This window comes from Zasmidium cellare, assembly GCF_010093935.1.
Source record: "Zasmidium cellare ATCC 36951 unplaced genomic scaffold M409scaffold_56, whole genome shotgun sequence".
Lineage (NCBI taxonomy): Eukaryota > Fungi > Ascomycota > Dothideomycetes > Mycosphaerellales > Mycosphaerellaceae > Zasmidium > Zasmidium cellare.
The window spans coordinates 19,634-47,174 of record NW_022987000.1 but is presented as its reverse complement, the minus strand read 5'-3'; the positions used below and the strand labels follow the sequence as shown (position 1 = coordinate 47,174).

The 27,541-nt window shown below is 52.0% G+C and overlaps 11 protein-coding genes across 11 annotated transcripts; 5 read left to right on the top strand and 6 right to left on the bottom strand.

Annotated features, from left to right (window-relative positions):
• Positions 1-263: 263 nt before the first annotated feature.
• Positions 264-1,951, top strand: M409DRAFT_70848 (uncharacterized protein; the record flags this gene model as incomplete). Its single annotated transcript, XM_033818920.1, has 2 exons — positions 264-620; positions 671-1,951. The coding sequence occupies 2 exons, from the start codon at positions 264-266 to the stop codon at positions 1,949-1,951; spliced, it is 1,638 nt and encodes a 545-aa protein (XP_033660552.1).
• A 74-nt stretch (positions 1,952-2,025) lies between these two features.
• Positions 2,026-4,267, bottom strand: M409DRAFT_29829 (uncharacterized protein; the record flags this gene model as incomplete). The annotated part of the gene is made up of 5 exons (XM_033809646.1): positions 2,026-3,209; positions 3,258-3,365; positions 3,413-3,631; positions 3,680-4,070; positions 4,130-4,267. 5 exons carry the CDS (start codon positions 4,265-4,267, stop codon positions 2,026-2,028), a joined length of 2,040 nt encoding a protein of 679 aa, XP_033660551.1.
• Positions 4,268-4,813: 546 nt separating this feature from the next.
• On the bottom strand, positions 4,814-6,358 carry M409DRAFT_70846 (uncharacterized protein; the record flags this gene model as incomplete). The annotated part of the gene is made up of 2 exons (XM_033818919.1): positions 4,814-6,210; positions 6,259-6,358. The coding sequence occupies 2 exons, from the start codon at positions 6,356-6,358 to the stop codon at positions 4,814-4,816; spliced, it is 1,497 nt and encodes a 498-aa protein (XP_033660550.1).
• A 338-nt stretch (positions 6,359-6,696) lies between these two features.
• On the bottom strand, positions 6,697-11,582 carry M409DRAFT_29827 (uncharacterized protein; the record flags this gene model as incomplete). The annotated part of the gene is made up of 5 exons (XM_033809645.1): positions 6,697-7,934; positions 7,984-8,289; positions 8,362-8,607; positions 8,659-9,257; positions 9,304-11,582. 5 exons carry the CDS (start codon positions 11,580-11,582, stop codon positions 6,697-6,699), a joined length of 4,668 nt encoding a protein of 1,555 aa, XP_033660549.1.
• A 1,908-nt stretch (positions 11,583-13,490) lies between these two features.
• On the bottom strand, positions 13,491-15,428 carry M409DRAFT_29826 (uncharacterized protein; the record flags this gene model as incomplete). The annotated part of the gene is made up of 5 exons (XM_033809644.1): positions 13,491-14,027; positions 14,079-14,361; positions 14,412-14,557; positions 14,614-14,660; positions 14,711-15,428. The coding sequence occupies 5 exons, from the start codon at positions 15,426-15,428 to the stop codon at positions 13,491-13,493; spliced, it is 1,731 nt and encodes a 576-aa protein (XP_033660548.1).
• Positions 15,429-16,424: 996 nt separating this feature from the next.
• Positions 16,425-17,582, top strand: M409DRAFT_29825 (uncharacterized protein; the record flags this gene model as incomplete). Its single annotated transcript, XM_033809643.1, has 1 exon — positions 16,425-17,582. One exon carries the CDS (start codon positions 16,425-16,427, stop codon positions 17,580-17,582), a length of 1,158 nt encoding a protein of 385 aa, XP_033660547.1.
• A 647-nt stretch (positions 17,583-18,229) lies between these two features.
• On the bottom strand, positions 18,230-19,276 carry M409DRAFT_60589 (uncharacterized protein; the record flags this gene model as incomplete). The annotated part of the gene is made up of 5 exons (XM_033814532.1): positions 18,230-18,638; positions 18,687-18,844; positions 18,897-18,946; positions 18,994-19,115; positions 19,173-19,276. The coding sequence occupies 5 exons, from the start codon at positions 19,274-19,276 to the stop codon at positions 18,230-18,232; spliced, it is 843 nt and encodes a 280-aa protein (XP_033660546.1).
• A 553-nt stretch (positions 19,277-19,829) lies between these two features.
• M409DRAFT_29823 (uncharacterized protein) lies at positions 19,830-20,750 on the top strand (the record flags this gene model as incomplete). Its single annotated transcript, XM_033809642.1, has 1 exon — positions 19,830-20,750. One exon carries the CDS (start codon positions 19,830-19,832, stop codon positions 20,748-20,750), a length of 921 nt encoding a protein of 306 aa, XP_033660545.1.
• Positions 20,751-21,466: 716 nt separating this feature from the next.
• On the top strand, positions 21,467-22,979 carry M409DRAFT_29822 (uncharacterized protein; the record flags this gene model as incomplete). The annotated part of the gene is made up of 4 exons (XM_033809641.1): positions 21,467-22,271; positions 22,321-22,367; positions 22,414-22,571; positions 22,631-22,979. 4 exons carry the CDS (start codon positions 21,467-21,469, stop codon positions 22,977-22,979), a joined length of 1,359 nt encoding a protein of 452 aa, XP_033660544.1.
• Positions 22,980-23,520: 541 nt separating this feature from the next.
• M409DRAFT_60587 (uncharacterized protein) lies at positions 23,521-25,104 on the bottom strand (the record flags this gene model as incomplete). The annotated part of the gene is made up of 1 exon (XM_033814531.1): positions 23,521-25,104. The coding sequence occupies one exon, from the start codon at positions 25,102-25,104 to the stop codon at positions 23,521-23,523; it is 1,584 nt and encodes a 527-aa protein (XP_033660543.1).
• Positions 25,105-25,745: 641 nt separating this feature from the next.
• Positions 25,746-27,266, top strand: M409DRAFT_29820 (uncharacterized protein; the record flags this gene model as incomplete). The annotated part of the gene is made up of 1 exon (XM_033809640.1): positions 25,746-27,266. One exon carries the CDS (start codon positions 25,746-25,748, stop codon positions 27,264-27,266), a length of 1,521 nt encoding a protein of 506 aa, XP_033660542.1.
• Between the last annotated feature and the right edge of the window lie 275 nt (positions 27,267-27,541).

Below are 27,541 nucleotides of genomic sequence, written 5' to 3'. Positions count from 1 at the left end.
CTGACTTTGGAGCCATTGAGCATCGCTGCGGAGGTAAGGTGGTGTTTGGGTCTGGCACAAGCATTCGGCAAAGGCGTAGGGCTGTCGTATTTCGCCGATCGCCTCGAGATAAACGGCAAGTCTTGCTCGCCGCCCCTTTACCAGATCGAGACTGATGTACCTTCGATATAGTCCTATGCTACCGACATAGGGCTCTTCAGAAAACGTACATCCGACTCGTCGACATCCTCACACGACAACTTCGAAGGAAGAGCAAGCTCAACATGATCCCCATGTCGAAACAAGTCGTCGAAGAGCTGAATGTCGCTCCCCTGCCCGAACCAGAGGTCCTCTCACAGATACGCACAGGAAAGCCAAAGCCTCTCGGCCAAGAAGTATCTGCAATCTTCAAACAGCAACGTCAAGGGCTCGTCGCTGCTACACGGACCGGCTTCGTCAACGATGAACACATCACCCCAGTCCATGGCGGCATTGAGCGGGCGGTGCATCAATACTCCTCACAACACTACCCGACCTGGCGAGCGGAACAGCCTGAGCGGGCGAGGCTGTTCGAAGTTGGCGCCTTTGGAGAGAACTTGACAACGAGGACGATGAACGAAGACAATGTCTGCGTCGGCGATGTATACTCCATACGAGATGATGTCGACACAAAAGTAGTGCTCGAAGTCAGCGAGCCACGCATGCCATGTTACAAGTCAATATGCGATTCCAAAATACCAGGATGCTCAAGACGGTGCTTCGCAACGGCCGTGTGGGCTGGCAGTTCCGAGTGCTGAAGACTGGAAATATCAAAGCCGGTGATAGTATGATGCTCGTGAACAGGCCGAATCCTAGATGGTCGGTAAAGAACGTTCACCGGGTCGTACATGGCAAGACCGTTAGCACGGACTTGCTTGAACAGCTCGCAGACCTAAAGAGTCTATCGACGTACCATCATGATCTAGTGCTCAAGAGACTGGCCGCGGCTTCGAGAACATACAGTCTAGTGAACGTACGACAAGAAACGAAACGAGTCAAACATCTGACTTTCAGGCTGAAGACCGACGGGGAGAAGAAGACGAAACTCCGTGATCCCACCTTCCGACCCTTCTCCTTTGCGCAGATGAAATTCGGTCCACAAGCCAAGTTTTCGCGGTCCTACTCCATCGTCTCTGGAGACCTTTACGAGTTCTGCCTAGGCGTCGCATTAGACGACCATTCAAGAGGTGGTTCAAGATATCTACACCAGGAAATTCAACTCGGTGATGAAATCCAAATGTCTCCCGGGGTCAACCCGAATGACGAAGGCCACGAGACTTTATGCTCTCAAGAAGAGATTCGTCGGAACATCGTCATCATCGGCGGTATCGGGGTCACTGCTTTCATGCCTGCCATCAAAACGTGGCAGAGGGATAACACCCCCTTTGAGGTGCATTATGCCGTGCGAAGCGTCGAGGAAGCTGCGTTCCTGAATGAATTGCCGGCGGATCGTACAAAGATTTATGCCAAAACGCGGAACGAACGTCTCAATGTGGAAGATGTCATTCCAGGTGCCAGTCCTGATGGTCGGTTCCATTCTAGACTCTTCGTCTGCGGTCCGACGAAACTGATGAACGCGTGCGAGGAGCGAGCGAAACAGCTTCAATGCCCCGGACACCTGCTTCACTTCGAAAGCTTTGGATCATCAACCGAAGGTGATCTCGGCGATCCGTTCGAAGTAGAAGTCGAAGAAGATGATAGATCGACAACATTGAATGTGCCATCAGACAGGTCTCTCCTTCACGTCCTGCAAGATGCTGGCTTCGATGTGATGTCTTCGTGTGAGGCTGGGACTTGCGGAACATGTAAGGTCAGTCTTTGCTCGGGCGAGGTCATTAGGAAAGGAGTCGCTCTGGCGGTCGAAGACAAGGATACCTGCATCTTGAGCTGTGTAGATCGTGGCGTGGCCAATATCAAGATAGGGATTGAATAAGCCCACCATTGTGTTTTGAGTGATCGGAAACTCAGACTCATGCAATGTTTTGGTTTGATCTATACCTGTATTTTCTAATTCTTCTTTCTAGCCCATCGTCGATCCGCGAGGACACCGCGTACGACCTTCGAAATGGCATGGCGTCCGTCATAGATCGGGAAGGCTACAACCGTGAAGAATGTCAGCCACTGCCAGATCAACGCCACGACAACCCAGCCCTCGAAGAAACTCTGCGTGAAGATCCAGTCTCGGTATAGAGGCATTGGCCAGAGCACAATGGTGACCAGCACGTTGACGACGAAGTATATCGCCGCGAACTTGCCCCACCACTTGATGTGTCGGAGGGTCTGTTCGTCGAAGGGATGTACGACGTTGTCGAGACTCGACGATGGTCCGTTGTTGCTAGTGACTTGCTCTGGGGCAGTGGCATTGAGAGATTCGGTAGGGGCTTTCTTCTCAGTGACATCAACTGGATTGAGGTCAACCCCAGTCGAACTGGCGCTACTGCTATTAGCACCGCTCTTGTCCTCGATGAGATCAATCTTGAGATATTCGCGCCAGTCGAAGCGGCTCGGTTTCAGCAACGAGATGATGACCGAGAACAGCAGCGGAGAGAAGAACGATGTGATGGCGCCGTACAGTCCAGGAAGCTGCAATTGTGTTGTGTTAATGTTGATTGTACCGCCGTAGTACCACGATAGGGAAAGCCAGACCGCCAGTCCACAAGAAAGTCCTAGGAGAGGAGCCAGAATCGCCGCAAGCTTTGTTTGTCGAGACCAGAGCAGCGCGAGGATCATGGGGAAGATGCCAGGGGTTGCGACGATAGGTCGGAAGTAGGTAGACCAGTTGTTCGTAGCCCCGGCGTATTGCAGCATGATCGCGAATCCTGCCATGAAGCAGCCGTGGAAGACGACACCGAAGTGGCTGACTTTGAGCGTGGTTCGATCGGATGCTCGTGGGTTGATGTATGTTCTGTAGAAGTCTAAGGAGATGATGCTGCTCACGGCGATCATAGATGAGGAGACGGTGCTGGTGATCGCCATGAAGATGAGCACGAGTAGGCCGCCTGTCGCCCCCGTTCCCAAAAGTGATTTGAGAACGTAAGGCATGACTAGTCCAGAGTTGACTTGTGTCAGGGTGAGTGTCTCTGGGTAATTGATCCACACTGGAGTCTTCTCGATGGCGCGCGCCGCCAGTCCAATGACAGTGCCTGTGCACCAGGGGACGGCGATGATAGCGATGGACGCCAGGTCGTAACCTTCTGTACTTTAGCTTACATCACCTCGAAGCAGATGGCGAATCTTACCAGGTACCGTGGCATTCACTTCTGCAGCGAACGACTTCTGCCAGAATGCCGTGTCCATGAGTACAAGGGCAAGATTACCCAGCTTCAGTACCAGGCCAAACAGAATAGCTAAAAGGGGTTAGAACACAATGCTCAAGAGGGAGATGTTTACGAACCAGGCTCAGATTTGAAGGACAGCAGTGAACCCTTGTAGTTTCCCTCAATGTAGTCATCTGCCGCTTTGACTTTCTGGTACAAGCCCACGGGACCACCGATATGCTCGTTGCTGATGACGGCGATGGCAAAGTAGATCAACAAAATCAACGCTATCGTGGTATGGAAAAAATCCGTAAGGAACGTAGCCTTGATGCCACCCACCGCCGTATAGAGTACCACTGCATCGCATCAGTACCGTCATACATGTCAGGCTGTGCTTCACTTACCTCCAGCAGGGATGAGAATAGTTGCAGCAACAACATGCATGCCGGTCATGCCAGTCACCAGCTGAGCGCCAGCTAAAATCATGCTACCGCAGCCAAAAATGTTGTTGACCAAGTTCATGACAATGAAGATGACATGAACGGCTCCGCCATACCGTCTTCTCATGAACTCCAGCGAGGTGTGGGCGTATGGAACTCTCAGCTTCGCCACAATGCCCAGGACGGCCATGAGCGCAATCTGGAACGACAGACCGCTAGCCCACCAGACAGGTAGAGCAACTCCCCATTTGTAGGTGTATGCTGCAGAGAAGACGCTTTCATTGATCCACATCCAGCTGGAGAAGACAGCAGAGCATGTCAATCCGGTGCCGACTGAGCGGTTGGCGACCATGAACTGTAGCAATGTCAGATCTCTCTTCGTGACACCTCGAACTAGTAGATGATTGAACATACCATCTCTGACGCATCGGAATCTTCTGAGAGATACCATTTCTGAATCCTCACAGCCCCAAGAATAATGAGACAAAATAGAACCGACAAGCCAATAATAACTCCATAGCCATCAGCCTGCGTCAAGAGTTCAAGAGCCATCTTGACAAAGTCTTATTCCACAAGCCTAGACAGAACAAGACGACGAGGCCTGACGACCTACATATGCCGAATTCTTGGATCCAACAAGGGCAATGAGGTGCGATTCGATCATCCCAGCATTCCGTCCCAACGATCCACCGTCAGCATGCGACGAAGCGAAGATTTCCATGTGCGCTTCACGTTCGGCGGCATCTGCAGGCGCAACGTGGTATCCGATTGCAGGGCAAGCCATCTTGATACCCGCCCGGCAGGTCTTAGCGCCATCGCGTGATGCGCGGTGTCCAGCACGCGAGAGCGTCGTAGGATTCGGGGTCGAAATGTGGGCCCTGTCGAGTTGCTTTTCTGTGCTCTTCATCACAATTGGTCGGCCCTACAGCTTCAGTGAATGCGTACATATGTAGTCGTCTGCGCGTGTTCCGTGGGCGTGGATGTCGGTAAGAAGGATTTTGGGGCTTCACGGCACTTGTAATCATAACCCAATGCCGACTCGTTGGAACTCAACGCTTACGAAGTGAGTCTCTGCATTGTCGTGCTTCACGATATCGTCTAGTTCCCAACTTGTGCTCCCGTGTTTGTCTCACTCTCTGCCACGTAAGGCGGATCCTCCTGATACACATCGTAGTTGTATCTGCTGCCAGTATGATCAGCCCGGAGCCTCGCCTGACCCTTACCGTACACTTTCTCGCGTGCTGTAAGACCTTCTTCCAGTTTTTCGGGATATAGACCACGGCGCCGAAGTTCTGGAATAAGCAGTTCAACTACATCTTCGAACGTACCAGGCGTCGTTGTGTAGGCAATGTTGAAGCCATCTATGTCGCCCTCGTTTATCCATCGCTCCATGTCATCGGCAACAGTCTGGGGAGATCCTACACTTAAAGGAGACATTCCTCCAATTGCAGCTTTCTCGGCGACAACCTTAGGGGTCAGATCCGGAATAGCGACCACGGACTTCATCATTGAGGTGACCTTGTTGGCTTCGGTGGAGTCTTCCTCTGTCAATTTCTTGTCTAGCGGGATGTTCGAGATGTCGATGCCTGTCCAGCCTGAGAAAAGTACTAGTCCACCGATCGTCGATGCATTCTTTTTAATGTGCTCCAACTTCTCTTGTGCTTCTTCATCTGTCTTCCCAAGAATTGGGGTAAGCGTGGCAAAGAACTTGACTGATCGCGGATCTCGTCCCTGCTCCTTGGCCAGAACACGGATGTTTGCGACTCTGGATCTCAGAATCTCGGGAACGTGGGCTTGTACGAAGACTGCTTCGGCGTGCTTCGACGCAAAGTCGGAACCTGCGGAAGAAGTGCCTGCCTGAAACAGGAAGGGCGTTCTTTGCGGAGAAGGATCTACAATATGCCTTGTCTCGAGAGAGTAATACTTGCCGCGGTGGTTGATTGTTCGTATCTTCGTTGGGTCGAAGTATTCGTCTTTCTCAGCATCCGCCAAGATAGTGTCGTCACTCCAGCTGCCGTTCCAGAGTTTATAAAGAGCCCGCAGGTACTCGTCTGCCTGGGCGTAGCGTTCATCGTGCTCGATGGGGGTGTCCATTCCAATTGCTTTGAATGCACCCTTCTTGTAGGAAGTGACAATGTTCCACGCAATTCGCCCGTTGGTCAGGTGGTCCAACGTCGAAAACCGCTTCGCAAGGATGAATGGATTCTCAAACGAGGTCGATGTGGTAATACCAAATGCCAAATTCTTCGTTACTGCAGCCATTGCAGATATCGGGATAGAGGGGTCAGTCATCGGCCATTGTGCAGCTCGACGAATACACTCATCCGCGCTTTGCCCATAAGTATCGTAGGGGCCTGTGGTGTCAGCCAAGAACAGAGCGTTGATGTCGCCCTTCTCAAGGAGCTTGGCTAAGTCGATCCAGTAGTCAAGACGGCGCTTGGTTGTGCTTCGGTCAGATGGATCCTTCCATTGTCCAGGAGAAAGATGGCCGATCGCTTCATCTTGTCAGTCACAGCGCATTGACGGAGCATCTTTCAGCGTACTGGACATATCAAAGGCATTGAGCAGGATATGCTTCTTGCCAGCTGGTGGCGATGCACCACTGGCCCCATTAGGCTGAACGGTGGGCTCACCCGAGCTCATGATCGCTGCTGTCGGTTCTGTAAGTGCTCAAGCCAAGGAGGCGTTCCGGTGTGAAGGAGCTCATGATAGTCGGAAAGCTTCTGATATGTTCGCATTGCTGCTCCGGGCAAGACGGGCGGGCAAGCTTTGGTTGGGAGAATAGGGCAGGGAGGCGAGAGAGCTTGACGTCGTGATGTTGTTGTTGGATGAGGTGGCGCTAGCTTAGTCATGTATCGGTCCGACGGGCCGGCTGGGCCGAGAGACGTTAAGCCGACCACCTCTCTTCTTCTCTTCCCACCACACTGCACTTCATTTTGCCGAAGCTGATCTTCATCTTCATGCTTGCAACATGTTATGTCTCATGCAGCCACAGGAGCCAACTCTTGAGGTTGGACTTGGCTCTCGTCGGACTGATCTGAGCTGCTCAAACTGGCACCAACCGCACTATCACTGTTTGCCCCTGCTGAGCTGTCAAACGATACTTTTGATGGCAAGAATCTCTTCAACCCCGAGGTCCTGCCAAAGATGAATGCTGCCATCGGAAAGGTGTCGAAAATATCCCGAGAAGGGCTTTTAGCCTTGCTGAGGACCGATCTGTCGTAAAGATCCTGTAGTCGATCACATCGTCGCGATCTTTTCTGCACAGCACAGCTGCAAGCTCCGAAAGGCAGTTGGCTTTGGTGCCAGGAAAGTCCCAAGGCCAATTGAACGTGGCCACCCCTGTGGGCGCCGTGATCTCGGAATATCTGTCTCAAGGAATGAGTGGATGCCGCCATGTAGTCGGACCCTCCCGGCATTACGGTCCAACCTGGGCAAAGCTGGGTCGGTCGGGCAGGCCGGAGAATCTCGCCGAATCCTCCCCCAAACAGAACCGGAGTGAGCAAAATGTCCCGCAGTGACATCCAGGCCTGTGCATGCGATTCTACGTTGAGGGCGCGAGGCATGAGCCTGTCGAGACCTTGAGCAACGTTGTCGAATGACCATCCTTGCAGAACAGGCTTGGGTGATGACGGTATGTTGATCTTGGGGTCGGAGCTGATCTTTCCCTGCATCGCAACGATCTTTTGAAATGTTCCATACAGATCCAGTATTTCATCCCGGACAGTATAGGGGGTGAATCTGCGGACCTCCTTCACTTTTAGCACACCGTCAATGAGCTCCGACTCCACGTAGGGAGTCGAAACTTCTTCATCCAGTTTTCGAGAAACGAAAGCCTCGTCCTTGAGTATGGAGGCTACGTTCTCTTCAGGTGATTCCGAAGCGTAATTGAAATCGTCGAGGACGAAATGTTGGCTGTCGTGGTGGCGTGTGGAAATCCGGCACCGCAACAAATGGAGCAACACACGATCAGCCTTCAATAACCACACCTTCTGCGTTTGGTCATCGTAGATCATCATAAACTCTCGTTGTAGGTTGTCCATCTTGAGCTTGTATGTCGATGGCCCGCTCAAGAATAAAGCTTCGCGCTTCCCTCTGATGAAATTGGCGCTGATCCCCAGGTATTTGCTGGCTGATATCGAGAACGAGGTGAAAGCGAGACTTGAGCCCTCCAGTCCTATGGAGGTGGGTGATATGTCGTAGTGGGCGTCTTTCGTGGCTATTGCATCCGTCAGCTCAATGTTTCAGAACGACGTGGATAGACGTACCAAAATTCACGGATACCTCCTCTGTCCAGCCCACAAAGTGTCTGCAGTCGGTGATGCAGGTCAGGTCTAGCTTCTCATCGGTTTCAATGCTCAGAGCGGCATCATAAGGATTGGCATCCGCATCGTCCAATTTCTCAAAATGCCAGATTACCGACCTGTCCACCTTCTTCACGGCTACAAAGAGCGTAGAGTGTCCCTTTAGCAAAAGACGTCCGTCAAACATTGCGACTTCGTCTGTCTCGCCAAGACTAGCCATGATGTCGAATGGTATTTCGAGCCCTGGCTGCGACTCATCTCGTGTTGGTACTGGAAATCCGTCGGCTACTAAAAGACATTGGAAGAGACTCTGCCAGCAGTGTCCAGCCAGGGCATGCGTACCATCAAACTGGGACCTGACTTTATCCTCGTAGCGAATGTCGAACATTGGTGTTGTGTGAGTGTCGTCATGGACAGATCCGATGACCGCTTGAGAGTAGATAGGGTCTGACGGCGTGTCGGTCGCTCTGCACGCAGCGCCTAGCCATGCTAACTGCTCACCGATGCGAATCAAGTCCGAAGCTTTCGCAAAGACGTTCAAATGTAACTGTCCGCTTGTAGTAGTGGCCTCGATGGTTATACCATCGACTGCTTAGGTTAGACCTTGCGTCAGAATGCTTTGCAGGGCCTTTGACGTACCTGATTGCACTGCTCTTCCCTGTGCTGCGAGAATGCGAACCAAAGACCTAAACAGTGGTACTGTCGTTGCGCAACTTTGAGGCCAGGTTTGTTTCAGATATTCTGCGCATGTTAGGGCTTGGTGTCTGCCTTCACTTGCATGAATCACGACGAGCACGTTCATAATGTCGATGTCGTGTGTCTCTGGGTAGTTCATCTTCCAGAAGGCAACCGGATCCCATTGCAATCGGAAATCCGCTTGTGTTGCGGACTCGTCGATAGCATCCTTAAGGCACTGGGTGATGTTGCCTAAACCAGGAGCAAGGAAAGGCTGGAGTATCGCTCTGACGTCGGTCAGTAGAGATTCAAACGCTGGATGGCCGATCAAAGAGGGCCTTGACTCGTCAATGAAACGCTCTAGATTCTCGTCCTCGCCCAGATTCGAGACATCTCCTGGTTCCACTGGCGGAATTGTATTTGGGTCCACATCTGTGCTTGCCTGACTGAGCCATTTATTCATGTTTTCTCTCAACGAGTAAGCGCTCTGGCTGGGACCTCTCCCGTCTGAATCGCTGATTCTGGTACCGGAGCGACCCACCACAATAAGCGATGCAATTCGTCTTTTGCACTGTCAGCAGAGATTCCAATTCAAGGTGATTTACGTACGGTCTCTGCTGCGATATAAATCGAGCACCGTTGACGACCTTTTCGTCTGGTCCTTGTTCTCTCACATCCTGCGTATATACCTTCAATGAATCCCTCAGCAGCCTCTCAACGTCTTCGCGCTGATGCGATGGAACCCATGGGTTACCGGACAACCGGTCAATAATCTCAATCGCAAACGCTTCGATAGATCTCGTTCTGGCGTTCCCCACCAGTGGAATGGCGGATTCACCGGAGTAGGCTGTGCCTCTATCAGATTCATCATCTTTGCCGCTTTGAGCAGGGTTTTTGTTCTGTCGATCCATACTGGCATAACCCGAGTCCGTCTGCACAGCGTGAATGCTTTTTGTCTCTACCTTCTGCGCCAAGGTCGTCGAATCAAGTCCCGTCTCCAAAGACGAGGGCGGTCTCTGAAGCTCAAGTTGAACCCTGTGTATATCACTCTTGAACTGACCTTCGTCAAGCTCAAGTTGAGTGCCGTGTGTATCACCCTTTGACTGATATTCGGAGTTTTTCTCGTGATCTACGGGTTCGGCACGAGGCGAACGAGTCGTTTCGTGCCTGTGATTCTGGATGCGCTCACTCAACCCTGGCGGTTCCAGGGATTGGTCTCCTAAGGAAGATGTGCTAGAATCAATATCGGGATGTTGCGTTCGAGGAGCTGTACGGAGGAAAGAGCTGGTATGTTCTCTGCCCAACGACCCCGATTGTGGAGACGGAGGGTGTGGCGCCTTTCCCGACAGCAATGCGCGGACCTCTGCATCTGCCGCCTGCTGCGATCTGCCTTGTTTCTGGATCTGAGAGACAAGCCACTGGAAAGCTTGCTCCCGGCTGTATCCCTGATGCACCAGTCGTGTAGCGCAGTCTCTAGCCCACTGCATCCTGGCTGAAGATTCAGATTGGCTTGTACCGCTAGATGAAGCGACTGTTCGCTGTTGTGCTTGCGTCGCCGATGGTACATAGCCGCTCTGGAATTGGCGCGGCAGTGATGAAGATGCCCTGCCATAATCGCTTCGTGGGCTAATTGCAGCTTCTTCCTCGTCGGACTCATCCTCTTCCTCGTCGTCATCGTCCTCTTCGCTTTCGTCTCTTTCCTCAACAACTGTTGTATTGCCACTGCGTCCCTTCAAGCTTCCATCTGCGGTGGACGGAGGCGCTCTGGCTTTGCGTCCAGAGGACGAAGACGCAGACGCTTGGGAAGACTGATCCTCTGATGCCGGAACGATTGTTGCTGTGTTCGACCAGACATTTTGGAATTGCTCGTACAGTGCAGTTTTCGAATCCGGATGAACCATTCCAAAAGGACGAACTTTGATGTTGTGCTGGATAGTATGTACCTTCCCAAAGTCTAACCTCGACATGGGTTCAAGAGCTTCTTCGCGGTTGTCAGGGACCACACGAATTGGAATTGGCCTTATGCTGTCTTCTCCGCGTTGTGGTCTTTCGTGGGTTTTCGGTTGGGGTGCATCTCTACCAGAATGTATGATGGCATGCTCTGATTTCTTGACCCCTGGCTTGCTGACTCCCCGGCCACCATAGGTGGCGATGGGTAGGGCAGAGCAGTAGCTCTGGCCTTCCCTAACCACAACGAAACGGCGGACCTTTGAGTATACACGTTCGTTAAAAGCGCCGTTACTGAACGCCTGATCACTCGGTTCAACGCTGGTTATAAGGGTTCCGGATTCGCCTGCAGGTTCTACCCACAGCAAGAGGAAGACTCTCCCAAAGCAAAAGAAATCGCGCTGCCGCATGCGGTAGTTCGAATATAAATGCTCTGCCTCTCCTTCACCAGTCCCATAGAGCATGCGGGTGGCTCGTACTCCGGCATTGTATAGCTGCGGGTCAGTGATCCGACTAGCTGGAGACGTCCCGAAAGTTGTCCTGACACGAGTTTGGGGATCCTCTGCGACCACCATTTGGACGCCTCCTCGATCGAATGTTCGCGAAGATGGTCGTGCAGTGCTCACATTGATTGTTGGGCCATGCAACCCGTGCGTGGGCTGCGCATCTAGCGTAGCCTGTGTTGGATGTTGTTGTCTCCGTGCAACGTCAACAGAATGCGCGTCTTGCGGGTACGAGCCTGAGCCATTTTGTGAGTATGGAAGCGGTTGAGCTCCGCTGCTTCCTCCACCAGTACGAGGCGTGGCCGATAGTGAGCGCCTGGGAGCTGGTAACCTATTTCCGTCCTGATAGACAAGCTCATCGGTGTGCTGGTCATGGTAGAAATAGAGGTTCCGCGTTGGATCATGGGTCCATCTTGGCTGGCCTCCCGGCTGAGCCATGTTCTATCACCCTTAACAAGGGAAGTTCCTGGATGAGGTACCCTACTGTGTCATTGTCTGAGCTAACATAGGTATCAGCAGGAAGCGTCCTTTGGGCTAAGGTTTCTAGCGACCATAACACGGTACTTTATGAGAAAGATTTTGGATGATAGAAGTGTGAGTTGGAGGTCCCCTGCGACTGGATGGTTCGAAACCACAAGTACTTATGTTTGACTGGCAGCCATGCGACACAGCCCGTTGACCCTAGTCGCTTCTCTCATGACCGAGAGGACCATAGTCCAATCACTTGTGAGGCAGCGCGAAGATTAGGCACGATTGCATGGTGGCGCTGTCAAGCAAGGCTGAGCTGAATCGGTTCCGTCGTTCCAGCCAGGTCGTGGCGCTGAAGGATCTGCAAGGGTGTGCTAGGTGGATTGTTGGGCCTCGAGCTGAACATAACAATAAGCGATGCCCGCCACGTACGAGCTAATTCGTCTTTTGTCCTGGTCCGTAACATCAGCTACAACGTGATGTTCTCCTTCAAAGAGCCCGCAAAGTCTTCTGTCATGATGAAGTGGCGAACATCCGCCCCGCTGGTCATATGTTCATTTCGGAAAGTCGTGAATGCGCCCGACGGACTGAGAACTTGAACAGACTCAACGACATGCAAACACATTTTGAAGCCGATGGACTGATAATGATGTGTATTGTACGCTCTTCGAACAGTCTCCTCAGCGTCAGCAAACGGCGCAAATTTCGGAGGGGAACATCGTGGCTACGGGAGACTAGTTGTACGGTGTCATCGAACTCTCGGCATTTTATTTCTCCGCCGCCATACATGGACTCGGCGGAACCGTCACAGCCTTGCGCGACAGATATCAAGCATCTGCGGTGCATCTTGAGGATAGATCATTGCGCAAGGCAGGCTACGCAGCCTTGCTCGATCCTCATGTAAACTTACCAATTTTGCCCCTATGGTCACAAAGAGGCCATGCTACAATGCGACAAGTCAAAGAGGGCCGTTCCGCTAGCGAGCCAGCAACCACAACGGTGCCACGCTTATTTCAACGTCATGCCCCAGTCCACTGTCCTAAGTGTGCACTTCTAGAAGCATTTAATGCCTCAACCGTTCTGTGTATTGCTGAGACTAGCATCACTTCAGCCCATTCTGACCACTGGATAAACAAACATTGTACGATCGGTCCAGGTTGAGCTCATACTTATCAGAACGACTGCCAAAGCTTTACGAGCGACGATATCGCGACACTTTTCATCGTTTAATGTGTTAGGACTCGGCGGTGGATGGGAAATTTCAACACACCTCAAGAGTTTTGGAGTTTGATAAAGATCGACATACCCCGTCGAAAACTCGACAGCTACTAAGTAGGTAGTCCTGCTCACTATAAAATGGTTGCAAACGTAGAATCAACATACGCAGTGACTCGTCGCTGTTGAATCAGAACACCTTTTATGGCCGCATTGAAATATTACAACATCATTCACGTGAAGCAACAAGCATGAATACCAATTGTTAAACCAAAACATCGTTGCATTGCGCTGTCTGGGTTGATCGTATCGTATGCAGTTGATCTTAATTTCGTTAGTCTCTCCATGCCGCTGTGCCACAAGCTAAAGTTGAAAGCTCATTCACCATGCGTTACTCCAGGATGCGGCCAAGTAGCTGCGAGAACGAAGAACAAAAGTACAAAAACGCTGGGTTGAAAGAACAAACTGTGCCGTCGAGGTCGTTCTGTCGATGGTAAATCCAAAGCCGAGTGTTTGAAGCTCCGCTTCGTGCCGTAAAGTTCTGCCCTGGTTCCATGGGTATCATAGTAAGTCGTTGTCAAGTCGTCGTCAAGTCATCATAGCATCATCAATCTTCGACACACCGTCAAGTCCATGCACGGGAATGCACAAACTGCAACATGCTCAGCCATGTTCTGTATCGTCTCCTGAGCTATCTGAACTCTCTTCTGAGCTCTCTTCTGAGCTTGCATGATCGACCCTCTGCCGGCGCCTTGAAGGCTGTGCGGTCTGCGTGGAGCTTGGCACGGCGCGGCTGTTGTTTTGTGTAGTGCTCGCCAGCATATGTCGATATGCTGCTTCATACGTATAGCCATTGTCTCGTAAGTGGCTCATGAGTGCTGCTGCGTATGTTCTATTCTGCTGCCGTAGTTGAAGGATTGCATCCCTGAATCTCCTTGCTCTCATCATAGCGTCCTGATCCCTGGTATTGTGATTTTCATCCTTGCCATCGTCGTCATCGTCGCTGCTAGCGTGGTCGTTGTCGTCGTCTGGATTGCCCGTTCTGCGGGCAGCCTGAGATGGAGCTCCGGATCTGCCGAGGTAGGTGGTCGCACTATCCGCAGGTGCAGCACCCGTGATACTGGGGGTGCGCTGTCGAAAGCTCCGGTATTGGTGAAGCAACAACTCGCGTCTCGGATCTGTTGGAGGCGTATTCTCTATCTGTACAAGCCAGAAATTGCATTGCAATACCCACCGTGACTCCAAACGTACTCTACCGAGCTCACGAACCGGAGTGTCGTGCTTGATCGTGGAGACTCTGGAGAGGTCCACTCGGGACATCGAGTCAAGTCTGGCGCCCGGTTCAGACATAGAAACAGCTATTGGCGGAACTTTCATTCCGTCTTCGCTGAGTTCACCGTTCGTGCCTCGTCTTGCTTCTTCGGCAGCAAGGGGTTGAGGTGGGTTCGCAGGGTCATTGCTGTGCACGATCATGTGGTCCGACTTTCTCACATTCTGATACGAAACACCATAGCCGAAGTACGTGCGTATTGGGCTATGCACGTCAGTACACATGACACCGTGAGAGGCGTGAGAGAGACCTACACCACTGAACATGAAGTGTCATGATCTTCTATGACGATCCATTTCCGTGGTCTCACTCGATGTCGTCCATAAGCGGGATCATTCGTAACCGTTGTAAGACGACTCTGTAATGGAGGCGGCGGGTCTGCTTCCAGTGTCTCGATGACCTATGCTTCGTTCAGCATCTTTGTGTAATGTACACAGCAGCGTTGGGACGACTGACCTCATAGCTTCGGAACCGATGGCCCTTGCGTGAGCGAGTTTTGTAGCCTTGAACGTTGTCAGTGCTAAGAAACCTAGGCTTGATTTCATGTGCATACGAGCGTCGATTCGGTCTTCATTCTGACCCCCGGTGCCTGTAATCAACTTGGTGGATCGTATGCCCTTTTCTCTTGCAGCCTTGCTAGTAGTGCCTTTGAAATCCCCCACACGATATGTCGAGTGTGGTTTATTGTCAGCAGCTTTGATAACAATCTCGTAAACGCCAGGAATGTTTGTGGCCTCTTGCGTAAAGCTGTTGTCCGCGGTCTGTGTATTTCCTGATATTTTCATGCCCTTGAGATGTGACTTTATGTTGTTCATGTCATCGGATGCATTTTGTCGGTCTCTGGTACTGAGACTCTGCTTGGCGGGATTGGTGAGGGAAGCGGTTGAGTATGAAGTGCCGTAGCCACTGTCTAAAGACCCCACCACGACCTCTGGGGAGCGGGAACCGGTGGACTCGCCAGGGCTGCGACTGGACTGCTGCGCAGATGAGCTCGTTGTTCGTGATAGTGCCTGACGTGACTTGTATAGGGCTGTGTCGCGGGCTACCGTGCGTGGTGTGGTGTTGAAAGGAACACGCGCGCCATTTGCCGCGACGGTGTAGGTCTCGTGGGTGTTGCGGTCCGTATAAACACGAATGCCATTATAAAGTCGGAAGTAATTTCCAGGCTCTTTACCGAAAAAGATCTTTGTATCGTCCTGAACAAAGTAGTACGCCCCGACCGTGTTATCGAATGGATAAGTCTCAGGTGCTTTGGAAATGGCGTCGGACATCGTCGTAGGCGAACATGAGTACGACGTCAAGCCTGCAGCTAACCGTGGGAAACTCGGGCACGAATGACTTTTATAGTGGACACGGGCGCATGTGATGCGGCGCTTCGGCAAGCTGCATCGAGCTGCCTTCGACGTGTGGCCAGCTCGTAGCTTTTGGCAGCATTCGGCATTGTGCAGCTTTGGTACCGCTGCGTCGGCGGAGGGCTACCCATTAACAAGCACCACGACACAGTGCAGTACACAGCCTCTGGTACAGAGCTTGAGGAGATCACAGCTGGCGCGGCCGCGTTATGCCCCTGCTGCAGCATGTGGACGCCAGTGGCGTTGCGCCGCTGGTCATTTGCCCGACCTGGCGTGCTGTCATTGGTCAAAGCTCTGCATTGTCCGGCGAGGAGGTTTGAATTTGAGTCTCATTTGCCTGCTCTGCCGCTCTGAGGAAGGCAACCTTCTTGTGATCGATGGAAGTATCTGCAGTACCTCGTTGATGGTGGTAGGCTTATCAGGCTGCCATTGATCGGCGACATCGCAGAGCCGCGAAGCTCCAAAAACCACCTGGAGTTCGTCTCTTCCAGCTTTGTGTTTTAGAGCTCACATTCTTCTCCTACTGCGCTTTTCTTCTTGACATCTCAACTACACTAGTTGCATCCTTTAAATTGCCCCCCATACAAGGACAAGCTTGGCGTTCAGAAATCATGTGCGATGCTAACCAGTAGTAACGATGACTACACCCAAGGCAAACTTTTCTCACCAGCATCAGCCTCAGCAGGTATTTTATCCCATGCGGCTGACTTTTTCAAGACCCTTTTTGAGTGACAAGCCGCTGCAGACACAAATGGACCCGCTTCCACTGAGGAGCCGAGTCTTGGGACATGGGCAGGTCCATCCTCGGAGGAAAACACACGCCCGCCTTATGAAGGGGCAGATCCAGGTGGAGGCGGGAAAGATGTCCAAGAGAACCAAGTGGTCGACAACACCATTCCTCAACAGCAACCCAGCATGGGTGTTCCGCTGCCCCAACGACTTCTGGAGCGGTACAAGAAGCTGGTCGTTGCACGCCACGACTACATGTTGGCACAGGCGCAGAGACTTAATGAGATGCAAAAGTATCAAAATAGACGCCGCTTTGTCCAAGAGTCGTTTGAAGCTCTGGTGGATACATTTTCGGCGCAGACGGAGGAAGGCTTGCGAGTCACCGCCGCTGGATCCTTTGAGGGCCTGAAAGGCCAGCTCTTGCAGGACTGGCATGACTTACGGCAGCAATCCAGCGTCACAGCCGATATCGAGCAAGCTGCAAGTTCAAAACAGTACTCTATAAACGAGGCAGAGCGAAAGTTCATGCAATCACTACGAGCGTTTGTAAAGAGATTACCCCAAGGCGATAGCTTCGCCGCCGCTCTTGCAGAAATCGAGCAAGCGAGTGGGATTGGTAATCAGTCGACTAAGGCATCAAATGATATCCCTGAGTTGGTACAGACATATTTTGACCGACGAGGTGACATGGCGCTCATCATGGAGCAGATCGGAGATTTGGAGCACATGTACAACGACGAGAAAGGTGCCAGAGACTTTCGCCGAGACCAAGAAGTGGAGCCTCCCACGTCTGATGATGAGTTCCACGAAGCATTCGAGACAGAATACAACGCTCTCTTGGGCCGGCTGGAAGTTCTGAAAAAAGATGTGGAAGATATGCGGACGCAATGCATGGAAAGCGGAATTGACGTGGAGGCCTACAGATTCAAGCAAAATAGATCTCAATCGGCCACTTCTTCGTCCTCCTCCTTTGCATTTGTGGATGATGAACAGGGCGAGATCTTCACTCTGCGGCCTTCGAATCTGGAAAATCTGCTTTCGGATATGAGGGACGCACCTATTGGTTTTCTGGGCGAAGGGCAAGGCGCCACGGCTGACAGTGTCCTCGAATCACATCCAGAAGCGGACCAAAACAGCGTTGAGCGTTGGCTTACAGGACTAAACGGCATTTCGACTGATCCACCTGTGATAAATGATTCTCAGATCGCCCACGTTGAACCTTTTAGCTTCGCAACGACCAGACAACAAGAGATTCGGGCAAAGATCAGGATTCAGGGAAAACGCAGGCGGTCTGATTCAGCCATTTTTGGTGACTTCTTCCATGAAGCACAGGGAGGAATTTAATGGTACCACTTTCAATATGTGCTGAGACGTTATGATAGTCTGGACCGGGACACATGTTAGGAAAGAAGTAGAGATACGTAGTAGTGGCTTCTCTTTAGAAAAGTCGAACTTAGCTAGCTATCGTTAAAGATGGCAAACAAGTGAATCAGAAGTGCTCAATTGTCTCGACGCCGGTATGTAGGAAGGTCCAGTTGTTGCTGTCCCTTTGCACCTACATCTATCAAGTAATTGCCTGATATGGTTTGATTCTTCGCAAGTCTTCGCCTTGCAATGTCTAACCCCGAAGCACGAGGTTAATAGATTTGCCCGCCGATTGCATGTTGGCTTGATCATTGGAACTAGAAGATCATCTTCATCAGATCAAACTTGGAAGCGGTGAAAGAGAAGACGTGTCGGGCAACTCCGTACAGGATGGGCAAGTTTCAGAACGACCAATAGTCTAAGTACAGGCGTACAAGGTGATCCTCGTAGGCTTAGCCAAGGCATTGGTATCTAGACAACCTAGTAATCTATAGGTGGAAGTGGAAGGAAATTATATGTTGCTGTGACTTGCGCTTCGGCTTGATACAAGTTTATACCATAGTGACACGATGATTCCATCTCCTTCGCTCAAGGTATCGTTTGTTGTTGAGTTCTCGTGAACGATCTCAGACGACTTCATCGCTCGCCTCGTCCTGCCCAGGGCGAATCGTCGGCGAGCTGCTTCCTGGAGTAGGAAGGATGCTGATAGTTGACCCTGTCCCGAGAGCAACACTTCTGAACTGAGCTCTCAGTGCCGACATGGATTGATCTACAACGAAGCCCCATCGCTTGACTTCGATACTCTGTTCAATCTTGTATACTTTACCAAAGTTGATCCTCGCAGCGTTGGAAAGCTTATCTGTGGGGTCACTTGGTTTGACGCGAATAGGGATAGCCCTGACCGGTTCCTCGCCACGGGCAGGCATCTCGTTGTCGAACAACGATGGTGGCTGCTTGCCAGTGTGGACAACGGCATGATCACTTTTCGTGACGCCAGTCTTGGAGACACCTCGGCCTTCATAAGTCATGATCGGTCTATCGCGCGTCAGTCACTAGAGACTTGTTGAAGGGAACTCGACTTACACCGCATGGCAAGACCTTTCTTTGAGCTCGACGACTATGAGCTTCCTTTCTTTCTGATAACCATGCTCGCCCAGAGCGCTATACACTTTCGACGCTGTAATTTGTGTTACGTAGTCTGTATGTCGGTCGGCTGGCTCGTTGGCTGGAACTGTGAACACCTGTCAAAACTTTAGTCGTCCGGTAATCAAGTAACGGGTATGGTCTGCCTACCCGCCCAGGTTTGAAGAACTTTGAGAAGGAGTCGGGTCGCGAAAAGCCTTCTGGAATAACTGAGCAAGATCTCATGTGATTTGGCATCGGCTCTTACCATCCTGTCGAGAGGTATCGCCGAATGTAGCAGGTACAATCTTTCGGTAGGACTCGACCTTGATTTCAGTGGAAAGAGGTAAGATCTCAGCCTTGTTTGGATGGTCCTGGTGATTAAAAGAACTATGGCGGCCATCAGCTTCAAGTGAGGGCATATCTTGGAGCAGAAACATCGCTTACTTCTTGTGGCTATGTCCTTTCCCACGAGATGCTGGAGTAGGAACGAGATGCTTCGTATCGGCCTCGCCAGGACCTTGAGGACCTGATTGTCCAGGGTCATCCATGATGCTCTCTAGGTCCTCTGGAGGGACAGTGTGCCACGGAGAGGTGTGAAGAGAGCATGTAGGACCGAAAATTGCGACTGTGTGTGCCTGCGCAGGACAGTTTGGCGAAGAGGTCAGGATGAGGTAGAGTCGTTAAATTTACGCCTGAGGATCGAAGCTGGAGGCGTTGTGAATATGGTACAGTGCTAGCTCTCAGAATATACGTGAAATAATTAGCTATTCTATAGCTCACATCTAATTAAAATAAGAAGAATGTGTGTCGAGTCGCAGGTGTTGGTCGTCACTGGCACAAGCACCAAATTCCGACGAGGCGGCGGCGGCAGCTGCAGCTGACCAGCATGACGCCACTGCTCGAGGCTGCGCACATGCACTGCGAAAGCGGACTTGTTCTTCTGTCCGTCGGCATCAATTCTCTGACGTTCGCTCCAGAAGCTACAAAATGGATGACTGAACGAAGGGAGAGAGCCTCACTTCCTGAAGCTCGCGATAACCCCTATCTGCTACAGTCAACGCAAACTTCGCACAGACAGCCTTGAAGTCTTTTTAGATCAACATGCAGAATGATGGAGCCGCTGGAACGAAAGAAGAGTTTGAATTGGCACTTTCTCGAGATCGCGCTACGGTATCACGAACCGAATGGTGGAACGACTTGCAGAGCCTTCAAACGAGGCTTAAGCACTTCGCCGATTCAAAATCCCAATTTATGGCCGCCGTCCAGTCGATTCATATGGCAGGTCAGCTCCCGAACAGTACAAAACATCTCGAAAGCTTGTTTTACGTGTTGCAAAGAGATGAAGCACTGCTCTCGGAGTCGATTGTACGAGCTCAGAGACTGGATCCAGAATTGGGTCACTTAGAACATGCCTTTCTAGAGAACGACAAGAGCGCGATACCTGACCAGCAGCCTGCATTTACCGGGGCCATAGCCCAACACGACCCCCAAGAGATCCAACGAGAGCCACCAGGGCAGTTCGATGCAGACTCGGACGGCATCCCGGAGGCTGTCAGCAACTATTTCGAAGCCGTCGGAGATTCTAGGCTTATGATTGCCAATCTTGAAGAAGAACTTCCCGCAAAACTTCGAGAGGAAATATCTGAAAGGGAACGAAAAGCCTCACAAGATATTCCACTTGGGGTATCTGACGATGAATTCAATGAAATCTGGACGTCGAGGGTGCAGCAGGCCAGGCACGAGCTTGTGCGCTTGCAAGAGCGAGCACAGTATCTTCATGGACTGTGCATCGCACAGGGTTTGAACACGGATCCCAGCTTCTACAGAAAGAAGAGTGAGAGCGCTGAGTCTACGAGCATCGACACTGGAGAAGCGATTCAGGACTGGCTGGAGGACTTGCCAAACTCTAGCCCAGCATCTCTACCTGACGATTCGATCAGCTGGAGTCACTCCAGTCTTCAACGGCACGATGATAACATAGCTCCGGAAACGTCTCCTATACAAGTATCTTCCCAAGGGTAAAAAAGGTACATCGGCAGATGTTAGAATAGTCCAAATGTAAAAGCCGGAAATGAATGTATGAAGGTCAGCTCTACCAACTCCAACAATCAGCAACGGCGGGCGTGCTGCTTCGAAGGGTACCTGAGGCTGTGACTTTCTGATCGATTGATTATTTGTGAACTCAAGACTTGGCTACCATGTCAGTTTCGTTGCCGTGAAGTAAAAGTAGTGCTTTCCTCCACACGAAAGTCGCCGAATGTGATCCAACGAGCTGTGGCAAAAGTAGCTATGCGTAGCCCATGCAGAGTCTTTACGCCACATGAGATGCTGGTCTGCAAGACAGTACTAGAGCTGCACAAGTGGCTACAAGCTGAAGCCACGCCGCATCGACGTGATTTACATCCAGACACATCTGGAGACTGGAGGCTGTAGACGCATGCTCATGTGCTCAAGTCTCTCGATCATCGAGCAAGAAAACTTACTGATCCTGAGGTAAGGGCAAGCTAAACGGCAGGCTGGGCCGTGGTTCGCCTCGAGCGAGACAAGGCAAACTTCTGCGCAGCTTCACCGGTGCTTAACGAGTGATGCCCGACGGGACGGCATGTTGTCGCTGCGCTGTCAACGTAGGATTGGCCACAGATGAAGCTTAAGCTTGTCGCTCGTTGACGAACGAACTTGCTGGCTCTACATACTACAGCGACCCATCTCGCCGACATGAACCATTGAATTCGGCGGTGATGGACTGGGGTATGCAACGAGCGGCAGCACAAGAGGCGGTAAGACGTGCAAGAGGTCCGAGGGCTTCCACGGACAGACGAGATACTGGTATCTCCCTACAAGAGCTTGTTCAGAGTGAAGCATGGCGGACCACAGCACAGGCCTTGGTGGAGGCGTTAGAATCACATACAAAGCCTTCGCAGGGACACAATGACAACGCGCCAAAGTCGAAGGAGGCTTACCGCGACGACAGCTCTGCGCACTTGGACGATGTTGCTAGACTCGACGAAATGGATACGGCAACGGAAGCACAGTCACAAGTTCGAGACCATCTCGAAAGCATTGGCTTGAAGCCCTGTTTCGACCTCGAAGCCGCGTTGCAAAGAATGATATCAGTGCTGGTGGCCGTTCGAGAGACCTCTGAATCGCAACATGCGAATGAGGTCGTCGGCTTACCCCTGAGAGATATCTCTGCACAGTACACTCTCCCAGACACTCCGACAATAGTACGAAGTCATTACACGGTCCCAATGTTGGACATCAGCTCTATGGGTGGCCTGAGCGAAACAGAATCGGCGTTTCCAAGAACATACGGCGTGGGTACAGCCTCGACGGGAGTCAGTTCCCGTTCGGCTCGAAGTCTCCTGTCACCAATCTCACCGCCCTCGCCGTTCACTCCCGTTCCGGGCTCCCAAATGCCAATGAGTTCAAACAGCTCATCGAGTCTACCTCACAGTCTGACGACCGCTCGAGGCTTCCTTCCGGACACACCACTGTTCGATTTGCCCACGCATCCGCAACAACCGGAGAAGCTGACCGACTCCAGTATGTTTCGCGACACCCAATAATTTGTCCCACTTCTAATCAAGCACAGTGTTCAAGAAGCGCAAACACCCCACCGACTTCTTTCGCGTCGGAAAGGTGCGCATCAGACTGAGGTTTGGGGCCACCGGCTGACGTTTCACAGGTGTTCTGGATGCTCTGGACAGAGCCCTCGGATGACAACAACAGAAGCCAATCCGAGTACAGTGCAGAGTATTTCCGCGGCCGTAATGACCAGCTCTACTACTCTAAGTACCGTTTATTCGTTGTCGTGAGAGCCTCTCACAATTACTGCAATGTCGTGTAAGCATTCTACCCAGCGTGACCTTGTGATTGCCAGATGGACTGCTGACCCATCAAAGCCCCATCATGTCCTATGGAAACTCTGGGGTCAAGCATACGAAGCTCGTCAAGAGTGAGCACGGCATGGTCTACACAGGCAAAACCCCTCCCGAGGCCGATCCCGAGGAGCATGGCATGCAGGAAATACCCATCAAAGTCGTCCCAGACCAGGTCTTGGACAGACTGTGGCCCAAGTCGCGCATCAACTATGGCAAAAAGCAAACCGTTGAGCACAATGTGAGGGTAAAAAGCTTCGGTGTTGTGGATCAGAAGGATAAAGTGCACCTTGTTCGTCAGGCTCGCGTGCAGTGGGAGAGCCCACAATCAGCGCCTCCGCTGTCTGGGCCTGCAGAAAAAGGTGTCTTTTGAAGCGGGAGATGTCTTCTTGTTGTTGCTGACGTCGAGTTATGCTCTGGTGGTAACTAGGATATGCCCGTCGGTAAGTGGAGCTCATTGAAACCTAGTTTGTGCGAATTTGGATGTAGAGCGATCTGACATGGAAAAGAGCGATGTTTTTCTATTGCTTTGAAAGGATAAAATGTAACAGTTGATGGCGTGAAGTAAATAATAGGTGCGAAGCAAAAAGACCTGCTCACGCCAGTCGCGGGCAGTCAAGTGAATCGCTATTCTGAATTCAAGGCACAATTTCAAGAAGAAATGGAGAGAAAGCAACCCCAGTCGCTCCAAGTGTTAAAGCAAAACGTCAATTGTGTCACAGCACAGCCGTCCTCAGAAGTCGGCGTGGACCGAGACGTAGTTTTCATCATCCTGGACGCTGTGAAGGTGTGCCAGGAGCAGTCTGCTGGCAGGTAGTGTTCGTATCATGAAAGCATATAGAAGCCGAAAAGGAGTCCGGCACTGGAAGCCGGAACGCTGTCGATATACGAGTTTCGTAAAGTGTTGGGGCTTCCTAAGACTGGTCCGTCGAGAGCAAGGCACGAATCTCGTTTTCGGCCTCCAGCTTCGATCTACCCTGCTGCTGGAGACCTGCGACCATTTCTGCCACTGCTTGGATTGGTGTGTAGCCTCTTTGAATCCTGTTACGATAAGAAATCCTAGCTTGTGCAACGCGCATGTCCCATGACACTTGGGCTGCGCCGCTGGATGTTCCTGCTTGTGTTTGAGTGTTGCGCTGAGAGGACGACGCACCTGCGATCGTGGGCGGCGGCAGTGCAGGTCGACTTTGCTTGCGCTGGTCCTCTGGTCCGCTATCATCATCATCGCTGCTGCCATTGTTGTCCTCGCTCTCCTCGCCGCTACTCTCCCCCTCACTTTCCTCTGCGGCTGGGTGTCTTGCCTGGCTTCGACCGCCTCTTACGGGTTGCTTGCTGGAAGACCGTGCTGCGGGAAGATTTGCTTGGCCACGAGACCCCGATGAACTTGCTACCACTGTTTGAGGATCAGGGGCTGTTGTTTGACTCCAAACATTGGCGAATTGAGTCTTTAAAGCATTGACCGAATGAGCGTGGACGTTACCCAGTGATCGTACCCTAAGGTTATGTTGAATAGTATGAATCTTGCCGAAATCGATTCGTGACATGGGATCAAGGGTCTCAGTCTTTTCGTCCGGTATTACACGAATGGGAATTGGCCTCATCCCTCCGTGCTCCTCGCGACTTGGCTGCTCAGATGAAAGTGCTGGCGGTGCCTCACGAGTCGTGTGGATGATAGCGTGTTCCGACTTCTTTACGGACGCTTTTGCGACGCCCTGGCCCCCGTAAGTTGTGACAGGAAGGGCGCTGCAATAGTTCTCGCCTTCACGAATCACAACAAACCTTCGAACTTTGGAGTGCACTTTCGTGTTGTATGCCCCGGCGAAAAGAGAGCGGTCGCTGATTTCCGGTTTCGAAATGATACTGGCACGGGACTCGCCAGCTGGTTCAGCCCAGAGCACAAGGAATACCCGCCCGACTTTGAAGAAGCCGCGTTTTTGAAGGCGAAAAGTCGGCCACAAGTCTTCGGCTTCGGGACCGTCGATCGCCATGAGCATTTGCTGTGCATGGATTCCGCGTTGAGAAAAGAAAGGATCGGTAATCCGATTTGGAGGATACGTTCCAACGACGGTCCGCACCTGACTTATTGGATTCTGCACGTCCGTGAACCGTATTCCGTTGCGTTCGTATTGGCTCGTGGAGGGGGCAGCGGGGGTTGCCAGATTCATATTCGCCATATCTTGCTCAAGGCTGGAAGACTGGGATTGCCTTCGGCCACCATATGGCGGTTGCTCGCCAACCGCATTATGTGCATACTCCCGCGCTCTTGTAGGTGATGTCGCATCTTGCAGCCGAAACTGAGATGCCACGGCAGCTTGGCCGCCCCTCGGTATAGAACGATTTGCGGTGCGTGGATCAGAGGGCGAAGGCTGGGCTGGAACTCTGTAGTTGTCTTCGTAGACGTACTCATTCGTACGACGGTCGTAATAGTATCGCTGCTGTCGTGCAGGATCGAAGAAGAAAGGGCCACGACCGCCGCCGCCACCACCTTGCTCTGCCATGGTGAATGCTCACCACGAAGGCCAGCTCAGCGTTGCGGCTACACAACGTGATGGCAGCTGCACTTTATGCCCCGCGCGGCTCTGCAGTTCAAGGGCACGGCATGGCGTGCAGATAGACACAACCGACGTGGACACACCTGCGGTCGGCAAGCATCGACATGCAGCATCGGCGGCTACTGCATGGGACTTGCATTTGGTCAGCCGAGCGGCATGTGACAAGACTCATCTGGGATCTACATCCTTGCTGGAGCAGCCGAGGGCGAAAGCACCAGCAGCCGCAATTTGGTGGCGGCCTTGCGTATCCTTCGTGGTGGGAGGTCCACGTCGAGGTGCAGCTCGTCGGCCTGTTGTGTGGTGCTGGAGCTGAGAGGTGACGGGATGCTGCAGCCGGACGTGGGACAGCTAGAGTACTCTAGAGCTAGCGAGTTCCCGCACTGGCATGCATGTGGCCCCGCCGTTCGAACAACATCATCACTTCGGCAAACGAGGCCAGCCTCTCGCACAAGACAAGGCTACAAGACTTCACGCATCTCAGCATCGACGGCTTTGACCCCTTCCCAACGCTGCATCCTATCTGGCCATGAGACCAGAGCTTTTTGAATTCATCGGCACCCCTTTTCGGCGCATCTGCCGCGCCTCCCATGCAACGTGAATCACATCTACGTGTCCGACGTGATGGATATGAGTTTGAAGGGCCTCAAAGTGACCAGGACATCACGGATCTATCGTGGGCGAACGAACTCGAGATCCCTCCAGACTTGCCGCTTGATGGGGAGTCGGGAGCAAGATCGGAAACACTTTCTGCGGGCTCTACACCGGCACCCCACGAGCAGCAGTCTCAGATTGCAGTTGGCAACGTAAAAGTCTCTCTCGATCACCTCCTGGCACTACGTAATGCTGCCGACCACTTCAGTAGGACACATGCTAAACTCGCACCTGCACGAGAGCAAGCCATGTTGCAACGAAGTGCTTTTTTCAACGACACAGAACAGTATTTTCAACGCCGACGGCTGTTTAGAGAGTCGCAAGATGAATACATCCGTCAATTCCGAACACAGCAAAGTCTCGATGTGCTTGGCTCACAACACCAGCAAGTAGAGGCCGACCACACTGCACTAATTCTGCAAGAGGAGCGGCTGCGGGCTGGTCAGCTGTTGCCCACTGAATTTTACATGCAAGCCAAGGAAGAGGCACTCTCCAAGGCTTCCGATGACTTACTGCGAGTGCTGGGAGAGCTGGGAATCCCCTCTACCACAGCGCCAGGGTATAGCGTGGAGCCGTGTGCCGCTCGAAGTTCTACATTGTCTCTATTGCCACCATCTCGGGAAATCGATCCCCTCCTCGAGGATTACTACGAAAAGGTCGGGGAAATCAGATGGCGACAAGAGCGCGCAGATGATATCAGGAGAGAGTACGGAGAGGCGAGTAGCATCAGGATTTTCAAGCAGGATCATGACGAAGTGCTGGAAGACGGCGACGAGGAGTTTGACGCGAAGTACCAACGGATGTTAGCCGATGCGGATGCTGCAGTGCAGACCGCGGTCATGGCTGCGGAAGACGCAAAAAATGCGTGCCTCGACGCCAACCTGGATCCTGGAGCTGCTCGAAAGATGCCTTTAGATGAATGGGTTGAATCATCCAACGGCCCAATCACTCCAGGACCGCCGTCAATACATTTTGTTACGGTTCCTCCTACCGGCGCCGATGTACTCAGCGGAGGCGGCAAGTCATCGGCCCTCTTGAGTACCTTGACCGGCAATCTGCACGCAGAACTACCACTTTCAAGTCGGAGTACCGAGCATGCCGAGGACACCGGGAATCGTATAAAAGAGTGGATAGGTACAAGCACTGGCGAAGAGTTTCCGTTTGACGAGAGTTCCTTTGAGCAATATCCTCGATCCAGGCCAATAAAGTACGCGCGGAGATCTGAGCACGATTTGAGGAATATCTCTATTGATCAGCAAATGATCGAAAGCATTCCTCCACATGTTAGAGAACGCTTAGACCTGCGGCCTTCTACGCAGTTGAGTGAAGACACGGGTAAATCTTTTGTACGCGGTCAGCGATCTTCGTCGGAGTCGAACGTGGCTGTTATGGAGAAGCGCCAGGACTCGGGGCATGGCAGCTTGTCGGATATTTTTGGACAGCGTAGCAAGCAATGAGCCTTTTTGTTACAGAGCTCGATACCAGGAATGAGAAGTTTGTCGGACTTGAATAGTGCATTGATGGATATTAGTTGATAGGTGGACCTGAGCAAGTTGAGAAGTCTTTACCCAGTGTCTGATCATTGCTCGGTCGTACCATCATTTGAATCCGCGCAAATGAGAGCAGAAGTACCTGCGTCCGACGATCTAATGCAAGTCATGTAGAATTACAGATGTTGTGAAGTGGTGCAGAAAGTCTGACGCCCTCAGAAAAGGGCGGCCACTGAGAGATA